The sequence below is a fragment of the Ahaetulla prasina genome, chromosome 3 (genome assembly GCF_028640845.1).
Source record: "Ahaetulla prasina isolate Xishuangbanna chromosome 3, ASM2864084v1, whole genome shotgun sequence".
Lineage (NCBI taxonomy): Eukaryota > Metazoa > Chordata > Lepidosauria > Squamata > Colubridae > Ahaetulla > Ahaetulla prasina.
In genome coordinates, this window is record NC_080541.1 from 188457968 (window position 1) to 188484109 (window position 26142).

Here is a 26142-nt window from a genome sequence, read left to right on the forward strand (position 1 = left end):
AAGAAGCTTTCAGGTAGAAACAAATGACTCCCAATGCAATGAACTTTATCTCTTGTAAGTAATTTAGACTTTGTACCTACCTACCAGGCATAATTCCTCGAGATATAATAAAAATAGTCGGTTTGCTCTAAAGGGTACCATGCTAGAAAGCCAGAGACCATGAGTTCTGACCTTGGGCTAATCATACTCCTTCAGCCATATTCGCCTCAGAGTGTGGTGGTTGTAGGAGGAAAATGTCTGCTGGATACGTTTGCCATCATGAGTTATTTGTATAAGTAATTCAGATGGCAAAGCACAGGCATATTTTTTAACTTCTATTATTTGAGCAAATCAATTAGATGGCTCTATAAGTTGAATGTTATCTAATGTAAATTCAGAAGAAAACTGATATTAGGCTATTCCAGTAGGGAATAGTAATATTCAGGTCTTCAACCATTCACTTGTATCTTTTTTTCTAATTGGATGGCTCCTACTATCATCAGTCTTGGTATCTTTCTGGCTTGCCCTCAAGGGTTGGGAGTGGGGAGCATTATATATTGTAGAGTTCTCTTTCTGCATCATGGCCTTGCTCCCCTCGGACGCCGCCTTCTTGAAAGCCTCCTGACGTGGTGGTTGCCTCCGCCGCCGCTGCTACCGAGCATCTTCTTCCCGCCTGCCGCGAGGAAACCATTTAAAAGCCCAGCTTCTGAAGCACGGAGGGAGAAGAAAGAAAGCCCTGGTGGTGCAGTGAGAGGGCGGGGTGGGGGAGCCGCCAGCCTTCTCGGCCGACGCTTTCACCGTTCGGCTGGACTGGGACCGGCTTGGCTCGGGTCCGCAGTAACTCCCGCCAGGCTGTGCCGCGAGGAAACCATTTAAAAGCCCAGCTCCTGAAGCACGGAGGGAGAAGAAAGAAAGCCCTGGCGGTGCAGTGAGAGGGCGGGGCGGGGGAGCCGCCAGCCTTCTCGGCCGACGCTCGGCATGTCGGGGAAACCCTCCCTCAGCCGAGAAGGCTGGTGGCTCCCCGCCCGCGCGCGGACCCGAGCCAAGCCGGTCCCAGTCCAGCCGAGCGGTGGCGTCGGCCGAGAAGGCTGGCGGCTCCCCGCCCGCCTCTCACTGCACCGCCAGGCTTGCTTTCTTCTCCTCCGTGCTTCAGAAGCTGGGCTTTTAAATGGTTTCCTCGCGGCACAGCCTGGCGGGAATTACTGCGGACCCGAGCCAAGCGGTCCCAGTCCAGCCGAACGGTGAAAGCGTCGGCCGAGAAGGCTGGCGGCTCCCCGCCCGCCTCTCACTGCACCGCCAGGCTTGCTTTCTTCTCCTCCGTGCTTCAGAAGCTGGGCTTTTAAATGGTTTCCTCGCGGCACAGCCTGGCGGGAATTACTGCGGACCCGAGCCAAGCGGTCCCAGTCCAGCCGAACGGTGAAAGCGGAGCGGCGCTCGGCATGTCGCTTTCACCGTTCGGCTGGACTGGGACCGACTTGGCTCGGGTCCGCACGGCGGGGTGGGGGAGCCGCCAGCCTTCTTGGCTGAGGGAGGGAGGGTTTCCCCGACATGCCGAACGCCGCTCCGCTTTCACCGTTCGGCTGGACTGGGACTGGCTTGGCTCGGGTCCGCGCGGCGAACTGCTCAGCCTTGGGCAAATCCCGCCGGACGATCTCGCCGCCTCTTTGGCGTCTCCTGTGCGGGGTTCCCGAAGTACATCGAGACGTAGACTCGAGTATAAGCCGAGGGGGCGCTTTTCAGCACAAAAAACGTGCTGAAAAACTCGGCTTATACTCGAGTATATACGGTATATGGATAAGATGGAATTTTAAGGAAATGATCTATAGAAGCAGAAAGACAATATGAAAAGACAAGCAGCAAAGTCTGTAGAGATTCTCAGTCATCCAGGTCATGGTTGTCCCAAAGGTGCTTTTTTCAGGAGGCAATAACTTTCTTGTTTTTTCTTTGGAGATGTTTCACTTCTCAACAGTGGTGGGATTCTACCTGTTTGGACCAGTTCGGGCGAACCGTTATCTCCAACTTTCAGCCATGAACAAACCAGTTCGCTCTGACTTTGAAGTGGGCCCACCTGCCCGCCCCTGTGTTATACTCACCTATATTTCCATTTCTGAAGCCCAGCTGATTGGCGCAGCAGAGTGGATTGCCACACCTCAGCTGTTTTCCTTGCCGGCTGCAGTGTGGAAGGTGAACTGTTGGTTGTTAAACCGGGGTAGGATTAACCAGGGTAGGATCTCACCCCTGCTTGTCACCCAAGAAGCTTCTTCAGCTCTGACAAGATAGTGGGGAACGGAAGGATTTATATTCCTTGCAGGCGGTTGGTCATTTGTATCCTTTTAGAGGGTCGTTGAACAGAGGTGGTATTCAGTAGGTTCTGACCAGTTCTGGAGAACCGGTAGCAGAAATTCTGAGTAGTTCGGAGAACAAGTAAATACCAGCTCTGACTGGTCCTGCCCCCATCTATTCTCTGCCTCCTGACTCCCAGTTGATCGGAAGGAAATGGGGATTTTGCAGTAATCTTCCCCTGGAGTGGGGAGGGAATGGAGATTTTACAATATCCTTCCTCTGGAGTGGGGTGGGAATGGAGATTTTACAGTATCCTTCCCTTGCCATTCCCACCAAGCCACGCCCACAGAACCAATAGTAAAAATGTTTGAATCCCACCACTGTTGTTGAAGCACTTGGAGGTTTATCTGTGTCCTCAGGGTCAATTGTATAGCTAAAACTCTGTAGAGATTCTCAGTCATCCAGATCCCAAAAGCACTTTTTCAGGAGACAATTGGACATTTTTCTTTGACTTTTAGCTATACAATTTGGGATGAACACCCTTTGAATGGTGTGGGAGTAGGAATGGATTTCCAGAGAAAAAAATTGCAGACTACAGGAACCAGGAACACTACTCAGGTGACCCTGAGGATACAGATAAACCTCCAAGTTCTTCCACGACCCTCTAAAAGGTTGCAAATAACCAGCTGTCTGCAAGGAATATAAATCCTTCCGTTCCCCACTATCCTGAAGAAGCTTCTTGGATGAGAAGTGAAACATCTTCAAAGAAAAAACAAGAAAGTCCAATTGCCTGCTGAAAAGTATCTTTGGGAAAGACAAGCAGCAGATATGACAACTGAAGATGATGGAAGCAAGTAAAAGATCTTTTTATCTTGTCCAGGGAACATCGTTACCAAGCATGATCACAATGCATTCCTCAACATTGTATTTATCCACCAATATTATTGGCTCTTTTTAAAAAAAAATCACACACATTTTTCAGCCTAAGTTTTACCATTAAAATCTAGAGAACTACCTGGAAATGTTTATTTAAATCCCTATTTAGGAGCTTTTCCTTACTATTAAGCTCACCTTTTCTAGAATTGGCAGTTCATGCTATGTAAAATTTGCAGTCCTAAAAAAAATGCCCCTATTTTTTATAGTAGTTTTCTTAAGGATTTCAATTTACAATCAAAATTAATACAAAAAGAAAAAGAAAAAAGAATAAAAAGAAAAAATAGAAGGTGCAGAAAAGGAAAACTAGAAAAGAAAGAATGTCTTTGAATATTAGTAGCTTGGGTTGGTAGTTATGTTGTTGGTTTGGGCTCCAAGCTTGGCGATTTGGTTGCAAGCGTTTCATCCCCATTCAAGGAGACCTCTTCAGTGCGCTTTGGATTGTGCTTGTCTGGTGGAGACTGGCCTTTAAATACCTTTCTGAGTCCTGGTTTGATTTCAGGTTGTGATTGGCTGGCTCTAGTTGCAGATGGTATTTAAAACCAAGGATTATGACTTAGCAACTAAACAAGGACAATCCAAAGTGCACTGAAGATGTCTCCTCGAATGGGGATGAAAAGTTTGCAACCAAATTGCCAAGATCGGAGCTCAACTCAACAACAGAAAAGAAAGAAAAAAATAAGAATATAGGAAATAGCAATAGCACTTAGACTTACAGTATATAACAGCGATGGTGAACCTTTTCGGCACCAAGTGCTGAAAAGGGAGCACTTCACGTGCGAAGGCCAGCTGATCATTGCATGCACATGCATGCCAGAAACCCAGAAGAGGAACAGCTTTGCTGGCTGAGGGATTCTGGGAGTTGAAGTCCACAACTCTTAAAGTTGCCAAGGTTGGAGACCCCTGCTTTACAGTACTCTGGGTGGTTTACACAGCATAATGCCCACAACAATCTTGTCCTCATTTTACCTACCTTGGAAGGATGGAAGACTAAATCAACCCTGAGCCCCGTCAGGATTGAATTCCAGGCTGTGGGCAGAGTTAAGCTGCAATACTTTGTTCTAACCCAGTGGTAGTCAACCTGGTCCCTACCGCCCACTAGTGGGCATTCCAGCTTTCATGGTGGACGGTAGGGGTTTTGTCCGATATTGAAGCACTTTCCTTTTTCTTCATTTAATTGACTTTTTTAAAAAAGTTCATAGCATTATTTAAAAACATTTTCATTAGGTTTTCATAAAATTCCCGTGACAATTTAAATTTCTGAAAATATACTATTTGTATCGCCCGCGCATAATTTTAGTTCATGTTTCATAAGTGAAACTAAATGGCGCTACAGTGCGACTGCAAACAAAAGAGCGTCATCCTAGAATAGCTCGCACATCTCCCCCTATACCATCCAGCTGTAACAGACAAGCAGAGCTGGTAGCCGGCGCCCCACCCCACAAACTCAATCCATGATGCGCAAGAGGCATGTGCAGACGATACACAGCACATTACTGTGGAACTGGTAATTTTACTACTAACAGAGATACAAAAGTGGGAGGTAGGTATAAAAAGGTTGAATACCCCTGTTCTAACCACTGTACCACCAGGGCTCCTAAATAAAAAGAACTATATATTGTAAATAAGTGATTTCCCCTTCATTAAAACACTTTTATTAATTTTTCACCTTCTCTTAAATGCGACAATGGTCAGCCAGATGACTTGTTTCCTTGTCTCCCAGAGCTCTAAACCTGCAAGAGACCACCGTCTTTCATCCTTCTTGCAAGGAGCAAATGTCTGGAGCACTTTTGGGCCATTTCAAGTCTTCTCCTTGCCCAGAGAGGAATTACAAAGAGCTAGTATACGGACTCACTCCTCACTGCACCATCTTTAGTGTGCTATTTCTTCCCCAGAAGTCCCCTCACTGCAATTTTTATTCACTGCAGAATCTCCTGATTTTTCTCCAAAGTGATGGGCAGAAAAGCCAAAGAAATTTTGCTTGAGGCTGCCACAACATACTGATGAAATAAAGGGGAAAATGTTTGTGAAGCTGAGGAAGTTATGGGAACAAGGACATACTAAGTGTTGTTAGTACATGATTATTCTGCAGTTCAATCGAAGTAGAGACAGGGTCTCTCCACTTAACTTAAGGGGCCTCTGGTGGCTCAGACTGGTAAGACAGTCTGTTATTAACAGCAGCTGCTTGCAATTACTGCAGGTTCAAGTCCCACCAGGCCCAAGGTTGACTCAGCCTCCCATCCTTTATAAGGTAGGTAAAATGAGGACCCAGATTGTTGGGGGCAATAAGTTGACTTTGTATATAATATACAAATGGATGAAGACTATTGCTTGACATAGTGTAAGCCGCCCTGAGTCTTCAGAGAAGGGCGGGATATAAATGCAAATTAAAAAAAACCTGTTAATGTTGTGGATGTTTATGATTTATAGACATTAATGTTTTTTGTCTAATATCAAACAATTAACTTGCTTTAAAGAGTGCAGGGCAGCTCATGTCCTCCAAAAGGTTGAGAATGCAACTGCCTTCCATTATGGACCTGCTGGCTACAAATAATGGAAATTTCACCCAACTCATCTGGAAGGTGTCAGTATAATATGGTAAAATAGAAGAATAAAATCATATCCATCACCCATTAAAATATTTTTGCAAGGGCGTATTCAGCATTTGCTTTAATGTCAGTTGTTTCATTGTTTTTGCAGATATTGGACCAACCATTTCCCATTTTAACTAGAGGAACTATATATTAGAAGGCTAGGCTCTAAAATACAGCTTATTTATTTCCTTCCTCACTACCACTCCCTCCACCCAGCTCTGCCATGAACTGGTGACCACACAATGGGGCAGGCCATGTGCCTCTTGTGGTTTTCCTCTAGTCTCTGCAGCTCTTTCGTAGTTGCGACCACAACTACCTGTGGGGTGAGGCAGGAAATTACCTCCCTTGTGTGACTGAGCAAAGCCTGAACTAATTCCCCAGGAGCTGCAATTGTGTCTGTTTAATTTTAATTCCTTGAAGTTTATAAAGAGGTTTTTCTCGAAAAGGGTCAGACGCCATCTGCCAGCTACAACCGTTGGCAGACAAAATGGAAACAGCGAGAAGTCCCAGGGGAGAAGAAGACAGGTTCCCGGGTAAGAAGAAACAATTGTGTCCAAACCTCATTCTTTAACCATGTATGCTAAAACCTCTCTTTCAAGGCAGCTATCAACAATCATTTACCCTGACATTAAGCTGCCAGGGAGCTGCAGTCATCTATGCATTGGTTCAATATTTGTTTCCGATTAGTATGCTATCCCTTCACATGACTTTTATCTCTCAGGGCGTTTCTACTACTGGAGGCTGTCTTGGCAACAGACTGGAGGCATCATTAAAGGGCAACAAATTGTTATTTGATTTGTCAATATTATATTTTTCCTGCCAAATAGGGAAAACCTATTTGTGGATAGGTTCATCACTCCAAAAAACTCCATCCACTGCCAAAAGAAGTTGGCTGACTTGGCTACAATGATTGTACTTTGTAAGGCAGCAGAATTTTGGAGGTCTTTGGAAGGTTGTGCTCCCTCCCTCCCTCTCTCTCTCTCTCTTTCCTCCTCCCTTCTTCCCTCCCCCTCTCGATTATGCATGCAGATAAGGAAAAAAGCCTAGCTAAGAGCGCATGTGACATTTTGTTTTAATTATGGTTTATTTAAAAGCTGTATTGCCTGTATATTTTCCCAACAGGTTAAACCAGAAAATATTTTTCATAAAACACAGTGACTGGTATAGTGACAGTACCAAAAGATGTATCATTATGGCTTGGTCTCTGTATGTATTTGTTTCCAGGACCTAGGAATTTTCACTCATGCTAAACATGGTAAAAAGTCGGCTTTTTATATATCCATTGTTCTGTTCAATGTGTGTGCATACAAAATGGATATTTCCTGTTTTTTCTGTATTGTACAGAAGGTGGCAGTAGATGCTTTCAAAGAAGATGGTCTTTTTTTTTTCCTTTCTTTTTTTGTGTGGGACTGAAGACTAATGTAGACAATTGAAGTGTGAAAGTAGTATTTTTGGTCAGTTCCAAAATATTGAAATTTAAATGATAAAGATTTCAGACTTTAGAGACAAGGATTATCTGTCACTTCCTTCTTTAATGTGCCCATACAGTAGTCAATGATAAGTATGACACTGTGACTCTCAGAAATGGGACTTTTGACATGTAGATATTTGAAGCTTACTGGCCCCTGTGAAAATATTGGCCTTCTTAAATCCTCAAGTCCTCAGATCCTTAAATATGCCTGTAAGTAAATTCTGGGAACAGAAAACGTTGAGCTCTTAAAAAAAACACAAGACAAAAATAGGGCTACTGGAACAAAGCTGAGTACATTTCAGCATATTTCACAACTATATGTCTTGCAGGAATCACTAAGGACATTATGAAAGACTAAAAAATCATTCTAGCATGACCACTGTGATGAAAGGGTGATGATTTGCCATATCCAATGGTAGAGGCAATCCTACAAAAATACATGGCAAAAAGTGAACATATGACTTCACCAATTCATTGCTTGTTCTTCTACTATATCTATACAAGCAGCAATAAAAGAGTGATATAGGCTAATTTTCTTGTAATACAAAAATGCAATCAGAGCAGTAACATCTGTTATTTTATTTATTTATAAAATGTATTGGTTGCCCATGTTACCACAGGATAACTCTGCGCAGCTTAAAATTACATACACACACACACATATTTATTTGGTAGTGATGAGCCAACCAAAAGCAAGAATTCAAATATTTAAATTAGATGGTAATAAGTTAGAAGGCACACTAGATACTAACACACAAAAATGATTAATCAAAGTAAGATTCTGAGGTAAGGGAGCATGTAGGATGCCTAGCCATAGTTCTGGTTTTGGCCTGTGTAATTTTTTTTTTATAATTCTGCATAAGTGATCCAAATCTGCCTTGTCATATCAGAGTTGAAAGGCAGCTTGTCTTCTGATGTGGTAATTCAGGTTCTGTCTGCAGGTATGATTTGTTTTGACTCTGATCTGACTGACGTAACTTAATAAAAATGTTGAGAATCACTCAGTTCAGTGAGCCTATGGAACTGTTAAGTGTACAAAATAAACACGTTGCTTGATTTTGCAATTGAACTTTGGTGCCAACTTGTAAAAAAATCCAAGCCTCCATCAACAAGGATTGACAAGATATTTGATACGAGTTCTGAGTCAAGAATGTTGCTTTGCAGATTCTTCCATAACAGATGATCCAGTGTAACTCCATAGAATATGCAGTATTTATTTCTGTAAGGCTGAGCTCATCAATGGCAGCTTCAACAACAATAACAAAAGTGAATCTGCGCTGTTTGTGCATTTATGCAAATATCATACTTTTGATTTCAGAAAAAAACCTAGTATATTTCATTATAATCCTCCCAGTTTACAAAACATTTTTCTCTGAAATAGGTTCTACTGATTTACAACTGTCTTGAAATTGCTACTTGGTTTGAATAGAATAGAATAGAATAGAATAGAATAGAATAGAATAGAATAGAATAGAATAGAATAGAAATAGAAATAGAAATAGAAATAGAAATAGAATAGATTTTTTTATTGGCCAAGTGTGATTGGACACACAAGGAATTTGTCTTGGTGCATATGCTCTCATTGTACATAAAAGAAAAGCTCATTAAGAATTCTAAGGTACAACACTTAATGATAATCATAGAGTACAAATAAGCAATCAGGAAACAATATCAATATAAATTGTAAGGATACAAGCAACAAAGTTACAGTCATACAGTCATAAGTGGAAGGAGATGGGTGATGGGAACGATGAGAAGATTAATAGTAGTGCAGATTTAGTAAATAGTTTGACAGTGTTGGGGAATTATTTGTTTAGCAGAGTGATGGCATTTGGGAAGAAACTGTTCTTGTGTCTAGTATCTAATATAGTTTTTAGTTAGTTCTATTGTGAATGTGCAAAATATTTCAAACACCATATGTTCTTGAACTATAGCTGCTGACAGATCCAGCAACTCTGAAGTGAGGAAAGCTAGGCTTTGTAGCAAAGCACCTTGGGAAGGACCAGAGGTTCTACATAATAGTGTAATTTGGTCATCCATGTTGAACAAAGAACTTCCATGTCGTAAGAGTGTAAATTTGAAAAGATTTAATTAGCAAACAATCAGATTTGTGTGCCGTTACTCATGTTATTCACAGCCTAAAATAGAGAAGTATAATATTTATGCAGAAATATGTCTTTGTAGGGCCATTTATGAATCTGAAAAAGTACAGTTACAGTAATTGTAACAGGAAGCTAGTTCCTGTTTCAAAAAAGGACAAGTTTTCATGGATTTCTGCAGAAGTTCATAGAACTGCAAAAACTGATTCCACAGCCAAAGATGGCAGCTGTACTTAAAAATAAACAGAAAAATACATCATCACATGCCTGGTTAGCAAGACTCATAAGATTTTACTTTTGTCTTTCCTTGCAACTTCTTACAAATCATGTACTAGTTTGACTGGGATCATGCTGGTTAGAAATTTAATAAACACGTTTCTACAACATACTGTAACATATACTCTCCACCTTAAAAAATAGGGAAGAATTGTGTTTTAATATATTCTTAGTATACTGTGATCGCTGGTTTGATCTTAAAAAAAACATAAAATCTTTCTACACTATAACAATTTCAGAGTTGCCTGGCAAACCCATTTTTAAACTCTATCCATAATCACTGGCCTTGTCCCCTATCCATATTGTATAACCTTATTCCCAGGTTGTGATTTATACAGCAAATCTTGCCATTCACTGTACTCCAACACAGCCAACTAAAAACAAAGGAAAGCTAAGAGATTCAAGACAAATTACCCTGATGCCAGGGTATTCCTGTTTTCTTTTTTTAGCTTGTTTAAACTCATCTTTATTATTTTTATAAATATCTCAAGGTGACAAACATTCGTAATATTCTTTACTTCTCTTATTTTCTCCACAACATCAACCCTGTGAAATGAGTTGGGTTGAGAAACAGTAACTGGTGCAAGGTCACCCAGCTGGATTTCATGCCTAAGGCAGAACTAGAATTCACAGTTTCCTCGTTTTTTAGCCTGGTGCCTTAACCACTAGCCCAAACTGGCTGTCTGCAATGAAGACTGAGCTCTTCTAAGATTCTCTAGCATGTAAAGGTTTATACCGGGATCTCTAAACCTTGGCATCTTTGAGACTTGTGGACTTCAACTCCCAGAATTCCTCAACCAGAAAAGCTGGCTGAGCAATTCTGGGAGTTGAAGTCCACAAGTCTCAAAGTTGCCAAGGTTGGAGACCCGTGGTTTATAATAAGGTCAAAAAAGGCCTTAGTATAAAATAGGCCAACCACTAGGGTTGGAAGGCTTGCTCGGCCTGGTGTCCCTGTTTCTTGAGCAGAAGCATAGCACTTATTTAAAACAGCCACATCTTCAGGCATTTTTCAAGCAAACCTAAAAAAGGATGCCACTGCTTTAAGGAAAACACTCATTAAAGTTATTGTAAAAGTTAAAACTAGAGCATCTTTTTCGGGCTTCCCGATAGGCCTGAAAAAGTCAGGTACTTTAATGACTGCTATACTGCCTCCTTGTGGCAGGAAGAGGGTGTTCCTGGAAGAGATGAATAAAATGCATACTAAGATTATATGCCCCCAGCAGGGCCACCCAAGGTGTGAAGGAAATCCCAACTGACCAGTTAAAGCAAAAAGGCACCTTGTTTGGGAACCAGCTGGAAGTGGATGATTATTTTAGTGATAATAGCAAAAGCATGATTTCATACTGCTCAGGAGAAAACAGTGATAAACTATATTTTTACCAAGAAGACTACCTGGACAGGCAGTATAAAGTGATAGATGATATAGTGCTAAATAATGAGCCCCTCAGTTTGAGTGGCATTCAACATGCTACTAAAAAAGAATTGAGGATCTTGCGTACTAATCATGTTTATGATGTGGTTAGGTAAAGGCCCTCAGGACATCTGATTTTGCCATGGAGGAAAAGAAAATGTGAGAAAATGCAAAGACAGAATTACAGCAGGGAGATGGAACATAAGAAGCATCAATATGGAAAAATTCAACACAGTGAAAGGTGAAATGAATTAACTACAGATTGACATCCTAGGCATCAGTAGATTGAGATGGTCTGGAACTGGATACTTTCAGTCAGGACACATTGGGGCATGAAAACGAAGAACAGCATGCTTTCATACTCAGAAACAATATAGCAAAGGTATATTAGTACCTTTTGGTAAAGGTAAACTTTGTTACAATACAGTCAATGACCAAATATATTAAATTTGACTTTGCAGTCAACCGATTAATATGCTGGTAACTCAAATTTATACTCTAATCACTGATGCCCAGGAAAAGGAAGTTGACAATTGTTATGGTCAAGTTCAATCTGAAATTGACAAAGCATACAAGCCATATGTATGAATGGACATATGTGGATTGTTTTCCTTGCCAAGAAAGCAGAAATAAAGCAGGAGATGAAGTTAACAATTTCCGCAAATCCAAAGATTTCTTCATTACTAATAAAATCTTCCATCAGCCAAAATTAGGTTTATACTGTATGCATGGATATCACTTGATCATACAGATAGTCCTTGACTTACAACAGTTTGCCTAATAACCGTTTGAAGTTACAATGGTACTGAAAAAAGGGACTTACGACCACTTTTCACACTTATGACCATTGCAACATCCCCATGGTCATGTGATCAAATTCAGATGCTTAGCAAGTGGCTCATATTTATGCCAGTTGCAGTGTCCTGGGGTCCTGTGATAACCTTTTGTGACTTTCTGACAAGCAAAGTCGATGGGGACGCCAGATTCACTGAACAATACTGTTATTAACAACTGCACTGATTCACTTAATAACTATAGTAAGAAAGGTTATAAAATGGGGCCAGACTCATTAAACAACTATCTAGATTAGCAACATAAATTTTGAGTTCGATTGTGCTTGTACGTCAAGGACTATCTCTATTTAGTATAAAAGATATTAGCCCCTCCTGCTCACCCATGTGATTCTTTTGACTCAATCATCATGACCTCTAGACTAAATCAAGAGATTAAGCTTTTCCCCTCATGGCATTAAACTATCTAGGTGATTAATGTTTGTTTACTAAATGGAGCTGCCAAAGTCCCACATCCCACCAGGTAAACCATAACTGACTGGTCATCCAGTCGTGAGGTTTAACGTGATAGAGAAGTTAACATCTTCTTGCCTTTAATCCAAAGGAACTGCCTAGGGATCAGCACAGATATATCTGTATCACTCATCACTTTTGTTAAGAAGAATGTTTTTGTCACGAATCAGATGGAAGAGCTGCCCTGTCTGACCTGTTGCCTGCGCAGTGGCACCAGAGCACTGGGGCAACCCTCTTGCCAAGCAACATTCTCCACTTGACGTCAATAGGGTGTGGCGTGTGCATTGCCAGTGGCTCAGCCAGCTAGGCAAGTTGGTGGGCTGTCTCAGTTTCCACCAAACCATAGCTAATATGAATGCAGAGTTTGCCCATTAATACCAGCTTTCGGTGACAAGACGTTTATCTAGCTTATCACAATCTCACCCAACTGCAAGAGAAGTCCACGTACAAAGGGAATATTAATCCCCTGAAATTCAGTGAAGTTGTGGCTGTTTTTACAAAGAATGCTTAACTGCCTTTTGCCCATCTCTAACTTGTTGGGTCAATTTGAAATCTACATGGATTAGAAAGCGTTTTTGTTGATTTCAAAAAACTTCTCCCACATTTCCTAGCCTGACTGAATAAGGCAGTGTGGGCTAAAAGCTTCCTTACGTCATTTGGAAAAAACATTCTGCAGTCTTGCCTGTGATGACAGAAGGGGGCAGTGGTACAGCAAAAAATAAACACCAAGTTACTCCCAGCTACCTATGTCTATGTCTTCCTATGTCTATGGGGTGAGCTGTGCTGAATCGGGGAAAAGAACCCCCCACATTTAATCCTATTTCCTGTTTCCAACCATATAGGGGGCCAGCTAATCTCTCTGGGAAGTCCACAAACCTCACCTATATTTGGTTTTTGATGGCATAGATGACTCTAACTGCATAAAATCTTCCTCAAGTTGACCATGCTACCAAGTGACTTCATGGACATCCAATCATTTTGCTGACAATAATGTAGAAGTGGTTTGAAACTGCCTTCTTTAGGACATTTTTTTTAAAAAAGTTTTTTATTTATGATACAAATTAAAAACAGTGAACATAGTGTGACATCTTCGGTTTAAACGTTTTCATCAAATTTTGTCATATAATTGGTACACTTCCTTATCTCTATACATATTTACACTAATTATCACATTTCGGATACATATATCCTTTCATCCATATAGGTACCTCACCTATATTTGCTGATATCTAATTCAATTGTATCTATCATAACACAAATTAGCATAAAAACTTCCAAGTATTTTACTCATCAATGGTCCTATATCGCAGCATTTCTCCTCCTTTCCAGTAAATAATAAAATTTGTTCCAGATTTCATAATACTCTGATTCATTCTTATCTTTAGGTTCCAAGGTCAGTCTGTCCATTTCCGTGCAAATTAATATTTTAGCTAACACTTCTTCTTCTATGGGGGTCTCTTTGTTTTTCCATTTTTGTGCAAAAGCTAATCTTGCTGCTGTTAGAATATGTAACATTAGGTAAATTGTGTTCTTGTTATATTTGCCTTCTGTAATACCCAGTACAAAGAATTCTGGTTTTGCTTCTATATTTTGCATTAGTATCTCCTCTATCCATTGTCTTATCTGGTGCCAAAATTTTGTGGCTTTTGGGCATTCCCACCACATGTGATAAAAGGTCCCTGGCAATGCCTCACACTTCCAACACATCAACGAATGTTTTTTGCTTATTTTTGCTAATCTTGTGGGTGGGAGAAGCCACCTATAAAACATCTTGTATACATTTTCTTTGTATGTAGTAGCTAAGGTAATTTTTATGTTTCTTTCCCAAAGATCCTGCTACTTGTCTAGATCGATACTATAGCCAAATATTTGATTCAAATTAACATAGTTTCTTTTACCTGTTCTTCTAATGTATCTTGTTCCAATAGATAATGATATATTTTCCTTCTTTAGGACATTTTGTTCACCTCCACAGTCTTCTGTTCAAACACTAGCTAGATCCAATCCTACTTAGTTCAGAACAGATGAAAAGTCATTTAATTTGGAATAACTCTGTGCTGCAGTATATTATAACGCCGTAAGGGTTGCTTTTATGTATGTTACAACTAATTACACAAACCTCTCTCTCTGGATTTTGCCTCTTCATAGAGATATTTGATTTATCTCCTACAATGGCACAAATTTCTTCCATATTAAACTACTTCCCATTTTCTTCTTGAACAATGGGGAGGGACAATATAGGAGTTAGAAATCCAGCATGAACTGAATTCAGACTTGTGACAACATTCGTTAGGAAGTAAGACCTCTTGGGGTCATTGGCACTTGCAATCTCATTAAATAATCATAACATAATGGTAAATATGCCACTGATTGCATGGGGATGGGACTTAGTTTCAATTTACTGAAATCCCATGATTTCCAGTAAAAAGCATGCTCTAATTCTATATATAGCTAACATAAAATCAGTTTAGTCATACTCCATTGGAATTATTTCCAGGTAAATGTACCTATAATTGCATCCTTGAGACTGACAAGTATTGTTGTGTCCCTAACCAAGAAGCCAAATTTGTTGTGGAAAGCAGCACACCAGAGGACATAAGTGTTGCTTACTGTGCTGGGAAAACTTTGACTTCAGCATTTGACTGTGAGGGATTCTTACACAGGAGACAGTAGCCCTTGCGAGCCACCTTCATCTATGAATTTGGCCATTCCTGATCTATAATGGTGAGTCTGTCACCTTCAAACCCTACCTGATACCCGCCACTGGAATGGCAGGAGGTAGCTGCCCCTATCAAACCATTTATATAGCTCTATTCTTAGCAGGGCAGGGAAAATGCAGGGTGGTTTACTGCTTTGATGAGCAAACAAACACAAGTGATAGGAAAGGTAGAAAAACATCGTCCTGAGTGAAACTGGCATAGGCCCTGCCAGGGCTTCTCTGGTAATGATTAAACTATCTGCCCAGATTTCCCGGCAAGGTAGGCTGGCATTGACCCAGGTGGCACAATATGCAAATTCCCTAGGCGGGAGTTGAGTACCTGTGCTTGGAATTCCCCTAGAGGCGGAGATCATGTTACAGGAGAGGCGTCCTATAAAGGCCCAGCAATGGGGAGGGGCTGAGTTATACTCAGGAGGGGATCACAAATACCAGGGCACAGGTGAGCAGGAGCAACTGAACACTCTCCGCTACTTTTTTAGCCGACTACTGTGTGGATTAACCGCTGCTGCAGCACCTGCCTGGTAGGTACAAAAGGAAGATGGTGTATTTGTTTTGTGGGTGAGCAGAAGGATGGATGTAGAATAGCTGTGTCTGCTCGGTATTCAACTCCCGTTCTTGTTCAGGATGTTGTGGCAGCATCTGAAGTGCATTTTATTTAGTTCCTTATTTGATGCCTATATATATATCTATATTTATACACACACACACACACACGGAGCCCTGCCCTATTCCACAAGCTTCAGAGAAGATACAAAGTGCATGATCAGTTCATGAGCTTACCAGTGTATCTGATTGCCTGGCGGTGGAACCAAAATGCCTGATCAAAGAAGCTTTTGTCCTGCTCCAGGCAGTCCGTTTTTCTGTTTGTATGGACTCAGCTAATGCTTTCTGGCAAGCCCCACTACACCCCGCATTATCAGTCTCTCTTGATTCCTGGAAATGTACAGGGAGTGGGAGGCAGAATTTGAACCTTTGCCTGGTAACCCTCCTCTGTTTTCCCACTATTTTTTCTTTTGTGGGGGGTGGGGGGGGAGTGAACAACAGTGATGGAATAGCTACACAATATCTTTGGATGGTTAGGTTGAGAGGCATCCAGAAAAATATCTAGTGGTTTAGTGTTATACTATCAAGCAATTTGCAATTTTCTGGCAAAAGATGGGGAAAGGCTGTGGCTGGTTACTCTGGCAATTTTCTTCTATATTTGATATATTTTGTATTTTGCTCTATGGATCTCAAGGGATAGGGCTCCCATCTGACCTGGAACTCTTAAAGTCCATAAGCAAGATGAAGGGTGGGAAAGGGGTTAGCAAGTGATAAATTGTAATGCCTGAACAGTTTGAATTGAAGTGAGCAAACTTCAAGAAATAATTCATTTCTGAGAAATCAGAACCTTCTCTCCCTCCCTCCCTCCCTCCCTCCCTCCCTCCCTCCCTCCCTCCCTCCCTCCCTCTCTCTCTCTCTCTCTCTCTCTCTCTCTCTCTCTCGCACACACATACACACACAGTATATATAAATGAAGGTAGGGGGATCTCTGTCTAGGAAAAATAACTTCAAAATGCAATCCCTGAAAGTTCATATTATTAAAGAACTTTTAAAGTGATAATTGTTTTCCCGCCCTCTTTTATGTTGTTGCTGTATTAGCCAAATCTAAGGAAAGGGATGGAAATGGGATGGAATGCAAGTGTAAAGTTATTTCTTGGCTTCTCCAAGCAAAAAAGTTAAAATACTGGTAAAATGAAAGTTGTGATATATTTGGATTTGTTGATAGACCTCTTTGTGTAGAACATTGGCCTTGTGTGAGAAGGTTTCCTCTTGGATATTTCTGGAAAGGTCCTGCCCTGCTGTTCCGTACTTGGTGATTTCTCAAATTGCTTGATTAGAAGTTCCACTTATTTGGAATGCAGTGTGATGGGCATTGTGGCCAATCTTATCTAGAGGACATTAGCTTGGGTGAGACAATGCAAGGTCTTAAAAGACTGCAGAAAATATGAAGAAGAACTAGGAGCCAGGAGTTACTATTGCAAAACAAATATATACAAAATGTTAAAGAAGAAGAAAAAATGCAGGTGATTCATGCTCCCCCATGCTAACTATGTTCTCCCTTTTGGTCCAAATCTAACAGTTTCAATTTTCTGACAGAAAATTCCATGGCGGGATCTTGTGAAATCAGCAACCTCATCTCTAATTATATCAGTGCCATGTACCAGCCAGAGGAGGCCCCACCAGACCCTGATCTGCTAACCCACCTTGTTGAAGATGAGAACCTATCTCTTGTTCTGAGTAACGCAAACATGGCAACTGAGACAACAGGTAGCTGTCCGTAATCTGATGGTGCAAGGCGAATAGGCAATTGAATAAAAGAAAAAAGAGGGCATCTTATATCTAGATCGGATTTTGGAATTCTGTTTTATTGGCCTTGGAGGCCTAAGTTTCCATAGCCAATGGATTTTTCAATGCAATACTTGGGGAATTTGAATAAGGTTTTTAGCCATTGGTAGGTTAATGCGTTGAAATGCTTTGAACATTTGACTTAGAACTTAGAATAACTTTATTGTCACTTTAAATGTACACTATTGGCATACATTAAAATGAAATTTCATTGTACACAGCTCTCAAAGTGTCATATTCTATACAAATTATTTGTATAGAATTATTTGTATGACGATCTGGAGGGTAACAGGTTGGGAAAGGCTGGCTTAAAACCTTGCATAGCCAAAAGGCATGTTGTAATATCTATACAGCTAGTCCTCGATTTATGACCACAATTGAGCCCAAAATTTATGTTGTTAAATGAGACATTTGTTAAGTGAGTTTTGCCCCATTTGCAACCTTTCTTTCTTCAGTTGTTAAGTGAATCACTGCAGTTGTTAAGTTAGTAACCCGGTTGTTAAGTGAATCTGGCTTCCCCATTCATTTTGCTTGTCAGAAGGTCGCAAAAGTGGATCACATGACCTTGGGACACAGCAACGGTCATAATTATGAACCGGTTGACAAGCATCTGAATTTTGATCATATGATCACAGAGATGCTGCAAAGGCCGTAACTGTGAAAAGCGGTCATAAGTCACTTTTTTCAGTGCAGTTGTGAACTTTGAATGGTCACTAAATGGACTGTTGTAAGTCGAGGACTACTTGTACTGCTTTTCCTACCTGTGAAAAGCTACCTACACATAGCCTTGTATATAGCCACTGGAGCACTGAACAGCGCCACCAATACTGTGGCAGTTGATTATGTACAGTATTCTAATGGAGGCATGGCTGGCTGCACAGAGAGCTGAGAAGTTGCTGCCCTAAATGACCTCATTCCAGCTGGGAGGGGCATGTTCAGAGATAAGGGAACAGGTGACAGGTGTACGTGTTAACCCAACCACAGTGACTAAGCAAGATAAATCTTGTGCGTAAATGAACTGGCCGCACCCTGTGCAGCTCAGGCACAGTGTTCCAGGGGCTGGGCTGGCACTAACAAAGCAATCACCTGCTCAACTAAACCCACTCTTCTCCCTCCCCCTCCCCTGCCTATCCCTTCTACCATTCTCAGGCAAACCAACATGGTTTGGTGAGATGCCACACAGCTGGAGCAGGTCTCAGGTGCTGGAGTGGATCAGCTATCATGTGGAGAAGAACAAGTATGATGCCAGTGCCATAGATTTCTCTTGCTGCAACATGGATGGCTACACCCTTTGCCAATATACACGGGATCAGCTGGGACTTATCTTTGGGCCCCTTGGGGATGAGTTATACGACCGTTTGCATGAGACTGGTACGTGTTGGGTTTCCTCCCCTCTACTCTTCACTTTGTGAGACAGAAATGCAAAAACTGAGAAAATGGGTTGTTAAGTGTAAAACTAAATGAAAATGTCCACGCCTCACCATAAATTAAGATTTGCTGAATTATGGGTTCTTAACACACGACTAAACATCACATTAAGCCATAAACCATTCCTTACAAAATATAACAAATCTCATAATGGATTAGTGTCCTGTATTAAACCAATCTATTTCCCTGAAGCAAGTTATTCTTTAGGAAGAGAAGAGGCTGTGAATTTACTCTGGACTAGTAGTGATTGCTACCTTTTGTTATTGGCTTCACCCTGGTGTCTGGCCCTCATCCCCATCCTCAGATTTATACAATGAAACCTTTTTCATGATATTCATAGCAGGAAAGAGGGAAACTTTGGGTGCTAAATGAAGTGACAGCAGGTTGCAAAGGCAACACATTACAATGAAAAGTGAAACAGTCCAGAAAGCAGAAATTAGTCATCTACATGAATAAAATGCCTGGTACCTGTCCCCGATTAATCATTATTTATCAGGAGCAAATATAAATTTCCAGAAAAACACTGTCCCTATTTTATTTAACTTCCCTATAAGGAAAACAATGCACCTTTTAGTTTGACTCTGGATGAACAAGGGAGAAGCACTTGGTTTATAATTCAGAAGTAACATATTGTTCTTTCCCACACCCTTATTGTGTCTGTTTCAGATGAACTTGGCTGGATCATGTCAGTGCTGAGGACTGATGATGTATCCCAGGAGGCCCTTCTGGAATCCAGTTCTTTAGGTGAGAGGATAATGAATGGTTGCTCTATCCTTTAATGCAGGGGTCTCCAACCTTGGTCCCTTTAAGACTTGTGGACTTCAACTCCCAGAGTCCCTCAGCCAGCTTTGCTGGGAGTTGAAGTCCACAAGTCTTAAAGGGACCAAGGTTGGAGACCCCTGCTTTAATAGTTCCCTGTTACACCTGTTTACATCTGTTTTTATGAATGTGATTAACTCTCAATTTCTCTCTCTCTTTAGACTTGGCGAATTCATGCAGTCAGGACTATCTGGAGGAAATGAAATTAGCGACCATTTTTTCACAGCCAGATCTTGGCTACATCTCTGGAGCCATGTCACCAGACAGCTCTGCATCTCTAGCAGGTACTGTATGTTCCCCAAATTGCTGATGCCCTTTGCCTCCTGCAGGGTGTAGCTTAGCTGTCACAGGAAGCCTTTTGGCCTTAATAGAGCAAACTTCCCATCAAATTCACTCCTATAAACAGATTGCAACCTGTTAACTGTTTTCTTTATGTGGGGGGGAAGGTAATATTTGTACCTAATATCAGAAATATCTAAGTTCTAGAAGGGGAGCAATAGTAAAATATAAGTCTTTGGAATAAATAAATGAATAAATAAATCCTCAGAATCCAGAACATTTGACAATCATGCTTGATTTCCAGAGCTAGTATCTAGAGTAGAGATTTCAATTTCTTTTCTTTTCTCCCCAGGGACAATGTCTCAGAGCCCTCAGTCTCAGTACTCCGGTGGAAGTGATCTTGATCTTGATCCCATAGACATAAAGCACTGCAATTTTTCTGATGGTGAGTTAAGACTCAAACTGATCAACAGGATTTCAGATATGCTTGCATAAATGCTTTTGTTGCTAGCTATTTTGCCAGTAGAATGGCTGGCATCTTCAAAGACAAACTAGAGAGGAGGAAGACAAAAGGACAGGAAGAGTAGACAACAGAGGATAGCATAAAAACAAATAAAAACGGAACAAACATGAAGTAAAAAAATGAATAGAAGCATAGATGTCCGGCAACTTAATTCGATAAAATGTTAGAGCTGAATATCGGTGCAAAGTATCAGAGTAATCTATGCATTTTCCGAGTCTATTCTTTCATTATTGTGTGAACAGGAATAACATACCATTGCTATATTTAGATATGAGAAAATTTTGAGCACTAAGCATTTAAAATCAGAATCAAATTCTGAATATTCCAGAAATATTTTCTTATAATACAATCCCCCTTCAACTAGTCAACAGCAGTAGTCTGTAGTTTTGGGAAATGACTGCTACAAATACAATTAGGAGACCAAATCAAATGTTAATAACACTGCTAAAGCAAAAAAGAGTCAGAAGCAATGTAATGAGATGTCATATACATAGATAGAATTGACTTTGAAAATCCATACAAACAATAATTGTTCTGCACTTCAAATTAATGCAACTACATATAACTTCTTTGTATCTTTCTCCTATCCCAGCCCCTTTCCTTTTAAAATAAAAAGAAGTTATAGAAGACTGTAGTTCTAAGGCTCTGAATAAGGGCTATTTGCTTAGTTTCGTTTTTGTACTTCAAATGAGGCACTGGTGGCCCTTTTCTCTTTGGAGAAAAAACAATATGGAAGTCCATAGCTTGCCCCATTTGGATGGAGAATGGTGTTTTTAATTTTAAATGGGAAACTTGCCTAAAAGAGAAAAAAATATAGTTTCCTCATTTGTAACCTGTGGAAGCTGAAAGACTGCAGCTTTTTATGGAAGGTTTCTGTTTTAAGAGAAAGTTACATATAATTGCTTTCCAGTTGTTCTCATGTTGTCCCTTCCAACTCTGTTCTGTAATAGTTTACTCAGAGTAGGAGAGCAATTGACCTAGAAGCTGATTGAGTGCATTCTGATTTTGGAGAATTCTATTGCAATTCCATTTTAAAGAAATGTAGAGTTGAATTTTTTTTAAAAGCACAAAAACTTAACCAAACTCCTTCCTATCAGTTAAAGAGAATAGAATAATGGAAATCATGATTGCTAGAGGCAATGGGACTTGTCCCATATCCTTAGATTATCTGGATGGAAAATGTTGGTTTAGAAAAAGATGGCGGCCATGACCATATGATGACCATATGTGGCCATCACCTTAACTTTAACCCCTCCCCGCATTGCTCCTGTCTAGAAATAAGCTCTGTTTACATTGTAGCTGAGATGTTGACTATGCATAAATGTACACATTCTATTTACCCAAGGGTAAACAAACCAGTTGGCCAGGATGTTATAAAGGGGTATGGGATCAGGACTTGATTTATGCTGGGTACAGGTTCGGGATCTGGTTTGCCATAGTGTCTTCTGGGAAACGTGCTTGGACTTTCAAGTCCACATATGGTGGTTGTAGGAATGTAAAATATTGGGGCAAAAAGTTTTCAAATGCATCTTTCCCCCCCCCCCAACTCCACATGGTGCTTTTCCAGAATATAAGAAAGAAGATCTCAAGAAAAGGAAAAGGGGACGACCAAGGAAGATCAGCAAGGACAGCAGAGACTGCTTGGAGACTAAAAAGAACAAACACTGTAAGTGGATATTGTACAATACAAGGGCAGGATGTTCATGATATCTGGCCAGTGAATGAAGTCCAAATTTGTCCATCAACTTCTTGCTCAGAATATTTTGGTGCAATAAGGAGATGATATTTAAAATCTTGCTATCCTGCTTGACTTACATATGTTGGCCTGCTAACTTCCGAGGCGGCTCACTTGTTTGGTCCATTAAGATAGATGCAGAAGCATAATAAATTTACTGATGACCGTATGTTTGCCAGAAATGCCAGAGTAGGACAGAGAATTTAAATAATGATCAACTGCACAATGCTTGAATTACGTCATTTTGCATTATAGTTTCTTGTCTTCCAAATTGATTAAAAGCAACTCAGTTATCTGATTACTATTTGTCTCCTTGGAGGTATATAGGTTTTTCAGACACACAGTTTCCATTTTCTTATGCAATGATTCCATAGCCCTAGCGCAGGGGTGTAAAACTCAATTTCATTGAGGGCCATATCAGGATTGTGTTTGATCTCGGGGGGTGGGGGGGTGGAATGGGCGTGGCTGGGGTGGGCATGGCCAGCTCAAGGTCACTTGTGTTGGGTGCACCTGTAGTAGCCCAAGTACTCTGCTAGCGAAAACAAGTCCCGAGCTCTGTTTCTGCTGGCAGAGGGTTGCAGGAAGCCCTTGCAGCCAAAAACAGAGCTCAGGAGCCTGTTTTCACTGGCAGAGGCATCGCAGGCCAGTTCTTCACTGTTTCCAGAGCAGCCCTGTGGGCCAGATCTAAGCACCCTATGGGCCGGATCCGGCCCCCGGGCCTTGAGTTTGACACCACTGACCTAATCTTTTATGCCCAGTTTGGAAACCTTTCCTGCTTGCAGTGTCATTTGGACAGACAAATAATTTACCTGTCTTGTTTCCTTTTTCATAACCAGCACCAAGAGGGATCCACCTGTGGGAATTCATTCGGGACATCCTAATTCATCCTGAGCTGAATGAGGGTTTGCTGAAGTGGGAAGACCGTCGAGAAGGCATTTTCAAATTCCTGAGATCAGAGGCTGTAGCCCAGCTCTGGGGACAAAAGAAAAAAAATAGTAGCATGACCTATGAGAAACTCAGCCGGGCCATGAGGTATCTATCGTTATTTTTTTTGTACTGATCAATAATCTTCATAACTGTAAAAAGGTCATGTCACTCTGCAAAGGACATAGTAATTATATTAAAAAATTAAAAGAGAATCAAGAAATTAAAAGCAAACAATCTCCTAAAACTCGAAGATCAATAGCTCATTAACATTTTGTTAAAAGGTCTACCAAAATAGTCCTCAACTTACAACCACTATTGAGCCCAAAATTTCTGTTGCTAAGCAAGACAGTTCTTAAGTGAATTCCCCCCCATTTTACGACCTTTCTTGCCGCAGTTTTTAAATGAATCACTGCAGTTGTTAAGTGAATCTGCAACCCCCAATGATTTTGCTTGTCAGAAGATCCCAAAAGGTGACCCCAACATGATCCCAGGACATTGAAAGCATCATAAATATAAATCAGTGGCCAAGCACCTGAATTTTGATCACATAATCATGGAAATACTGCAACAATCATAAGTATGAAAAATGCTCATTTTTTAGTGCCATCGTAACTCTAAATGATCATTAAATGAACTGCTGTAAGTGGAGGACTACCTTAACATGGTCTGCCTGAGGAAAAAACATCAACAAAGTTGCCAAAAATAAGCGCTGCAATTCTTAGTAAGACTATAAAATGAACAGGTAACAGGGTGAACATACGAGCAGATACTATTGTGGTGAGATTCCCTTTGATTATAGCAATTCAGATCCTCAAAATGGGGTGGAAAGCTACATCTTACATCAGCTGAGCACACCTATTACCATTTTAAAAAAATAAATCCAAACTTTGAAGGAAAGGGACAGAAATTCAGGTCCTTTGTTCTCTGCTGGTATAATTACAGCAGTGTCTCAGTCACTTACCCCTCCCCAGCCAAAACTAAAGAAAATAAAAGTCTGGTCATCAATTGCAATTTACGCAATAATAAATTCCAAGCCTTTAGATTATGGAAACTCAAATCTACATCTGTCATGAAACATTTTAAAATGCTTGGCCTTGATTTTTTTTGGAGGAGGTCGGGTAATCCTTGGGGCTCTTTTTTAAAGCCTTTACTATCTCTTCTCTCAGGTATTACTACAAACGGGAAATTCTGGAACGTGTGGATGGCCGGAGGCTTGTGTACAAGTTTGGGAAAAACTCCAGTGGTTGGAAGGAGGAAGAGGTGCAAGACCAGAGCTAAACAGCTACAAGAGCCTCACGTGGACTTGAAGTTCGCCCACTCTTACTTGGAGGCCCACCTCTGAGGACAATGGGTTGTCACGGGCCCAGAACTATTAAACTGCTGTCTGAAGCAGTGTGTTAAAATCCCAGCCCTACATGGGGCAAAGCGTGTATGCTGGCTCCCAGAAGGGAGTTTAACCAATTACAGCTGATATTTTGGCTCAAGTAGGTTATTGTGAACCGTTATTATTTTGTTGCAATTGGAATTTGGCAGCCTCCAACTCTGAATTAGGATTACAATGCCTTTGGCTGTCTAAGACTGTGCGCAAAGCTCATTGAGGCAGAAGGAACATGCTGTTCTTGGCTATTCCTGGAGGGCCATTCCCAAAACATCAAGTAATCTGCAGATTGAAGGTGAATGCTGTGGTCAGCTATTTGCGGGAAACTGAAATGCTGTTCTGACACTGTTCTACCATAACCTAGGAATGCTGATAAGCCTGATAGACATTTTGGAGAGCCAGGTGGACATGTAGCTTCCCATCCAGCAACTGATTGTTTACCAGCAAATGCTCCAAATAGGCAACAGTAAACCTGAGATCATTATGGATTTTACATCAGTCCAAAGAGCAAGGTTTAGTGGTCACAGATCTGACTCTTCTCCAGTTGATTGAGTACATGTGTGTCTAGAAAGGAAGAACATTTTCCCTAGAAAGTGCTACAACTTTCTCAATGAATAGCTTCTTCTTGCTCTTAATTTATATGTGTTATATATATGTTTATATAATGTACATAGATATCTATTTTTTTCATAACTAAGTTTGTGTGATTGTATCAGGAAGCCCTGGGCTTTTTTTAAAAAAACTGATGATTATTGTTGCTAATATTCAGCTGGGCTGAACAAATAAAGAAATCTTTATTTTGAAATCAAAAAGAGTTTGTAAGATGTTTGCATCTGTTCATTGGTGTCCACAGGAGAGCCCTGTGTGATGTACAGGCCTCCTGCTTTTTAATAATAATTAACCAATAAATCATTGGTTTTTAATTCTTGTGTGCTGCTTGATAATTGATATATGTGCATCACCAGGGGGAGCAGTGAAGAACTGAGGTTGGATTTTTTGGGGGGATAGAATAGAAAGGAAAGGAAAGGGAAAACCTATTTTTACTATTGACAGTTAAGAAAGATGTCCATTTAAGGATTCTTTATTTGTTTGGATATCCTAGATAACCTTTTCTTAATCTGAGGAAGTTTCATCAAACATAAACCATAATCAATTTACTTGGGAACCATGGACATTGTAGTCCAACATAGCTGGAAGGCATCACTCTGAGAAAAGTTAGTTCTGTAGAGAGACTCATTCATATTGCAATAATTAATTTTTGCTTTCTGAATAAAGTATACAATAAAGTAAACAATTCAGGTTCCATTAACTTTCAGTTTTGTTTCCAATGACCTAATTCTTTTCCCCAGTGTCACAACAAGCAGTATTGATAGTCAGTCCATTCATAAACAATATGAAAAGATTCTTTTGTATAGGAGAAATCTTTAGCCCTCTTCTAAAACTATATCCAAAGAGACTTTTTGATATATAATAATACAAGTCATCTATACAGAACTTGGCACACAGAAGCTTCCAGGTGCAGTTATTATTCTTTCTAGTTAAAAAGGCAAACAAACTTGAAAAGACCCTTTCTGAAGAGATGTTGTCCATCAAAAC

The 26142-nt window shown here is 40.6% G+C and overlaps 1 protein-coding gene across 2 annotated transcripts; it reads left to right on the forward strand.

Annotated features, from left to right (window-relative positions):
* The first annotated feature begins 6091 nt into the window (after positions 1-6091).
* On the forward strand, positions 6092-25425 carry ELF3 (E74 like ETS transcription factor 3). Of its 2 annotated transcripts, none has more exons than XM_058177698.1 (9): positions 6092-6322; positions 17209-17379; positions 18607-18828; positions 19552-19629; positions 19866-19988; positions 20336-20428; positions 22074-22172; positions 23078-23273; positions 24335-25425. In XM_058177698.1, the coding sequence occupies exons 1-9, from the start codon at positions 6277-6279 to the stop codon at positions 24444-24446; spliced, it is 1140 nt and encodes a 379-aa protein (XP_058033681.1). In that variant the 5' UTR covers positions 6092-6276; the 3' UTR covers positions 24447-25425. The 2 variants fall into 2 exon arrangements, with proteins under 2 accessions (XP_058033681.1, XP_058033682.1); XM_058177699.1 differs by lacking the exon at positions 6092-6322 and adding an exon at positions 15464-15590.
* The last annotated feature ends 717 nt before the right edge of the window (positions 25426-26142 follow it).

What these genes read in the sequence shown, in the direction of transcription:
- ELF3 (XM_058177698.1), top strand. Translation starts at nt 6,277, where the DNA reads ATGGAAACAGCGAGAAGTCCCAGGGGAGAAGAAGACAGGTTCCCGG. An exon ending in AGAAGAAGACAGGTTCCCGG is followed by an intron (nt 6,323 to 17,208) that starts GTAAGAAGAAAC and finishes ATTTTCTGACAG; the next exon opens with AAAATTCCATGGCGGGATCT. An exon ending in GACTAAAAAGAACAAACACT is followed by an intron (nt 22,173 to 23,077) that starts GTAAGTGGATAT and finishes TTTCATAACCAG; the next exon opens with CACCAAGAGGGATCCACCTG.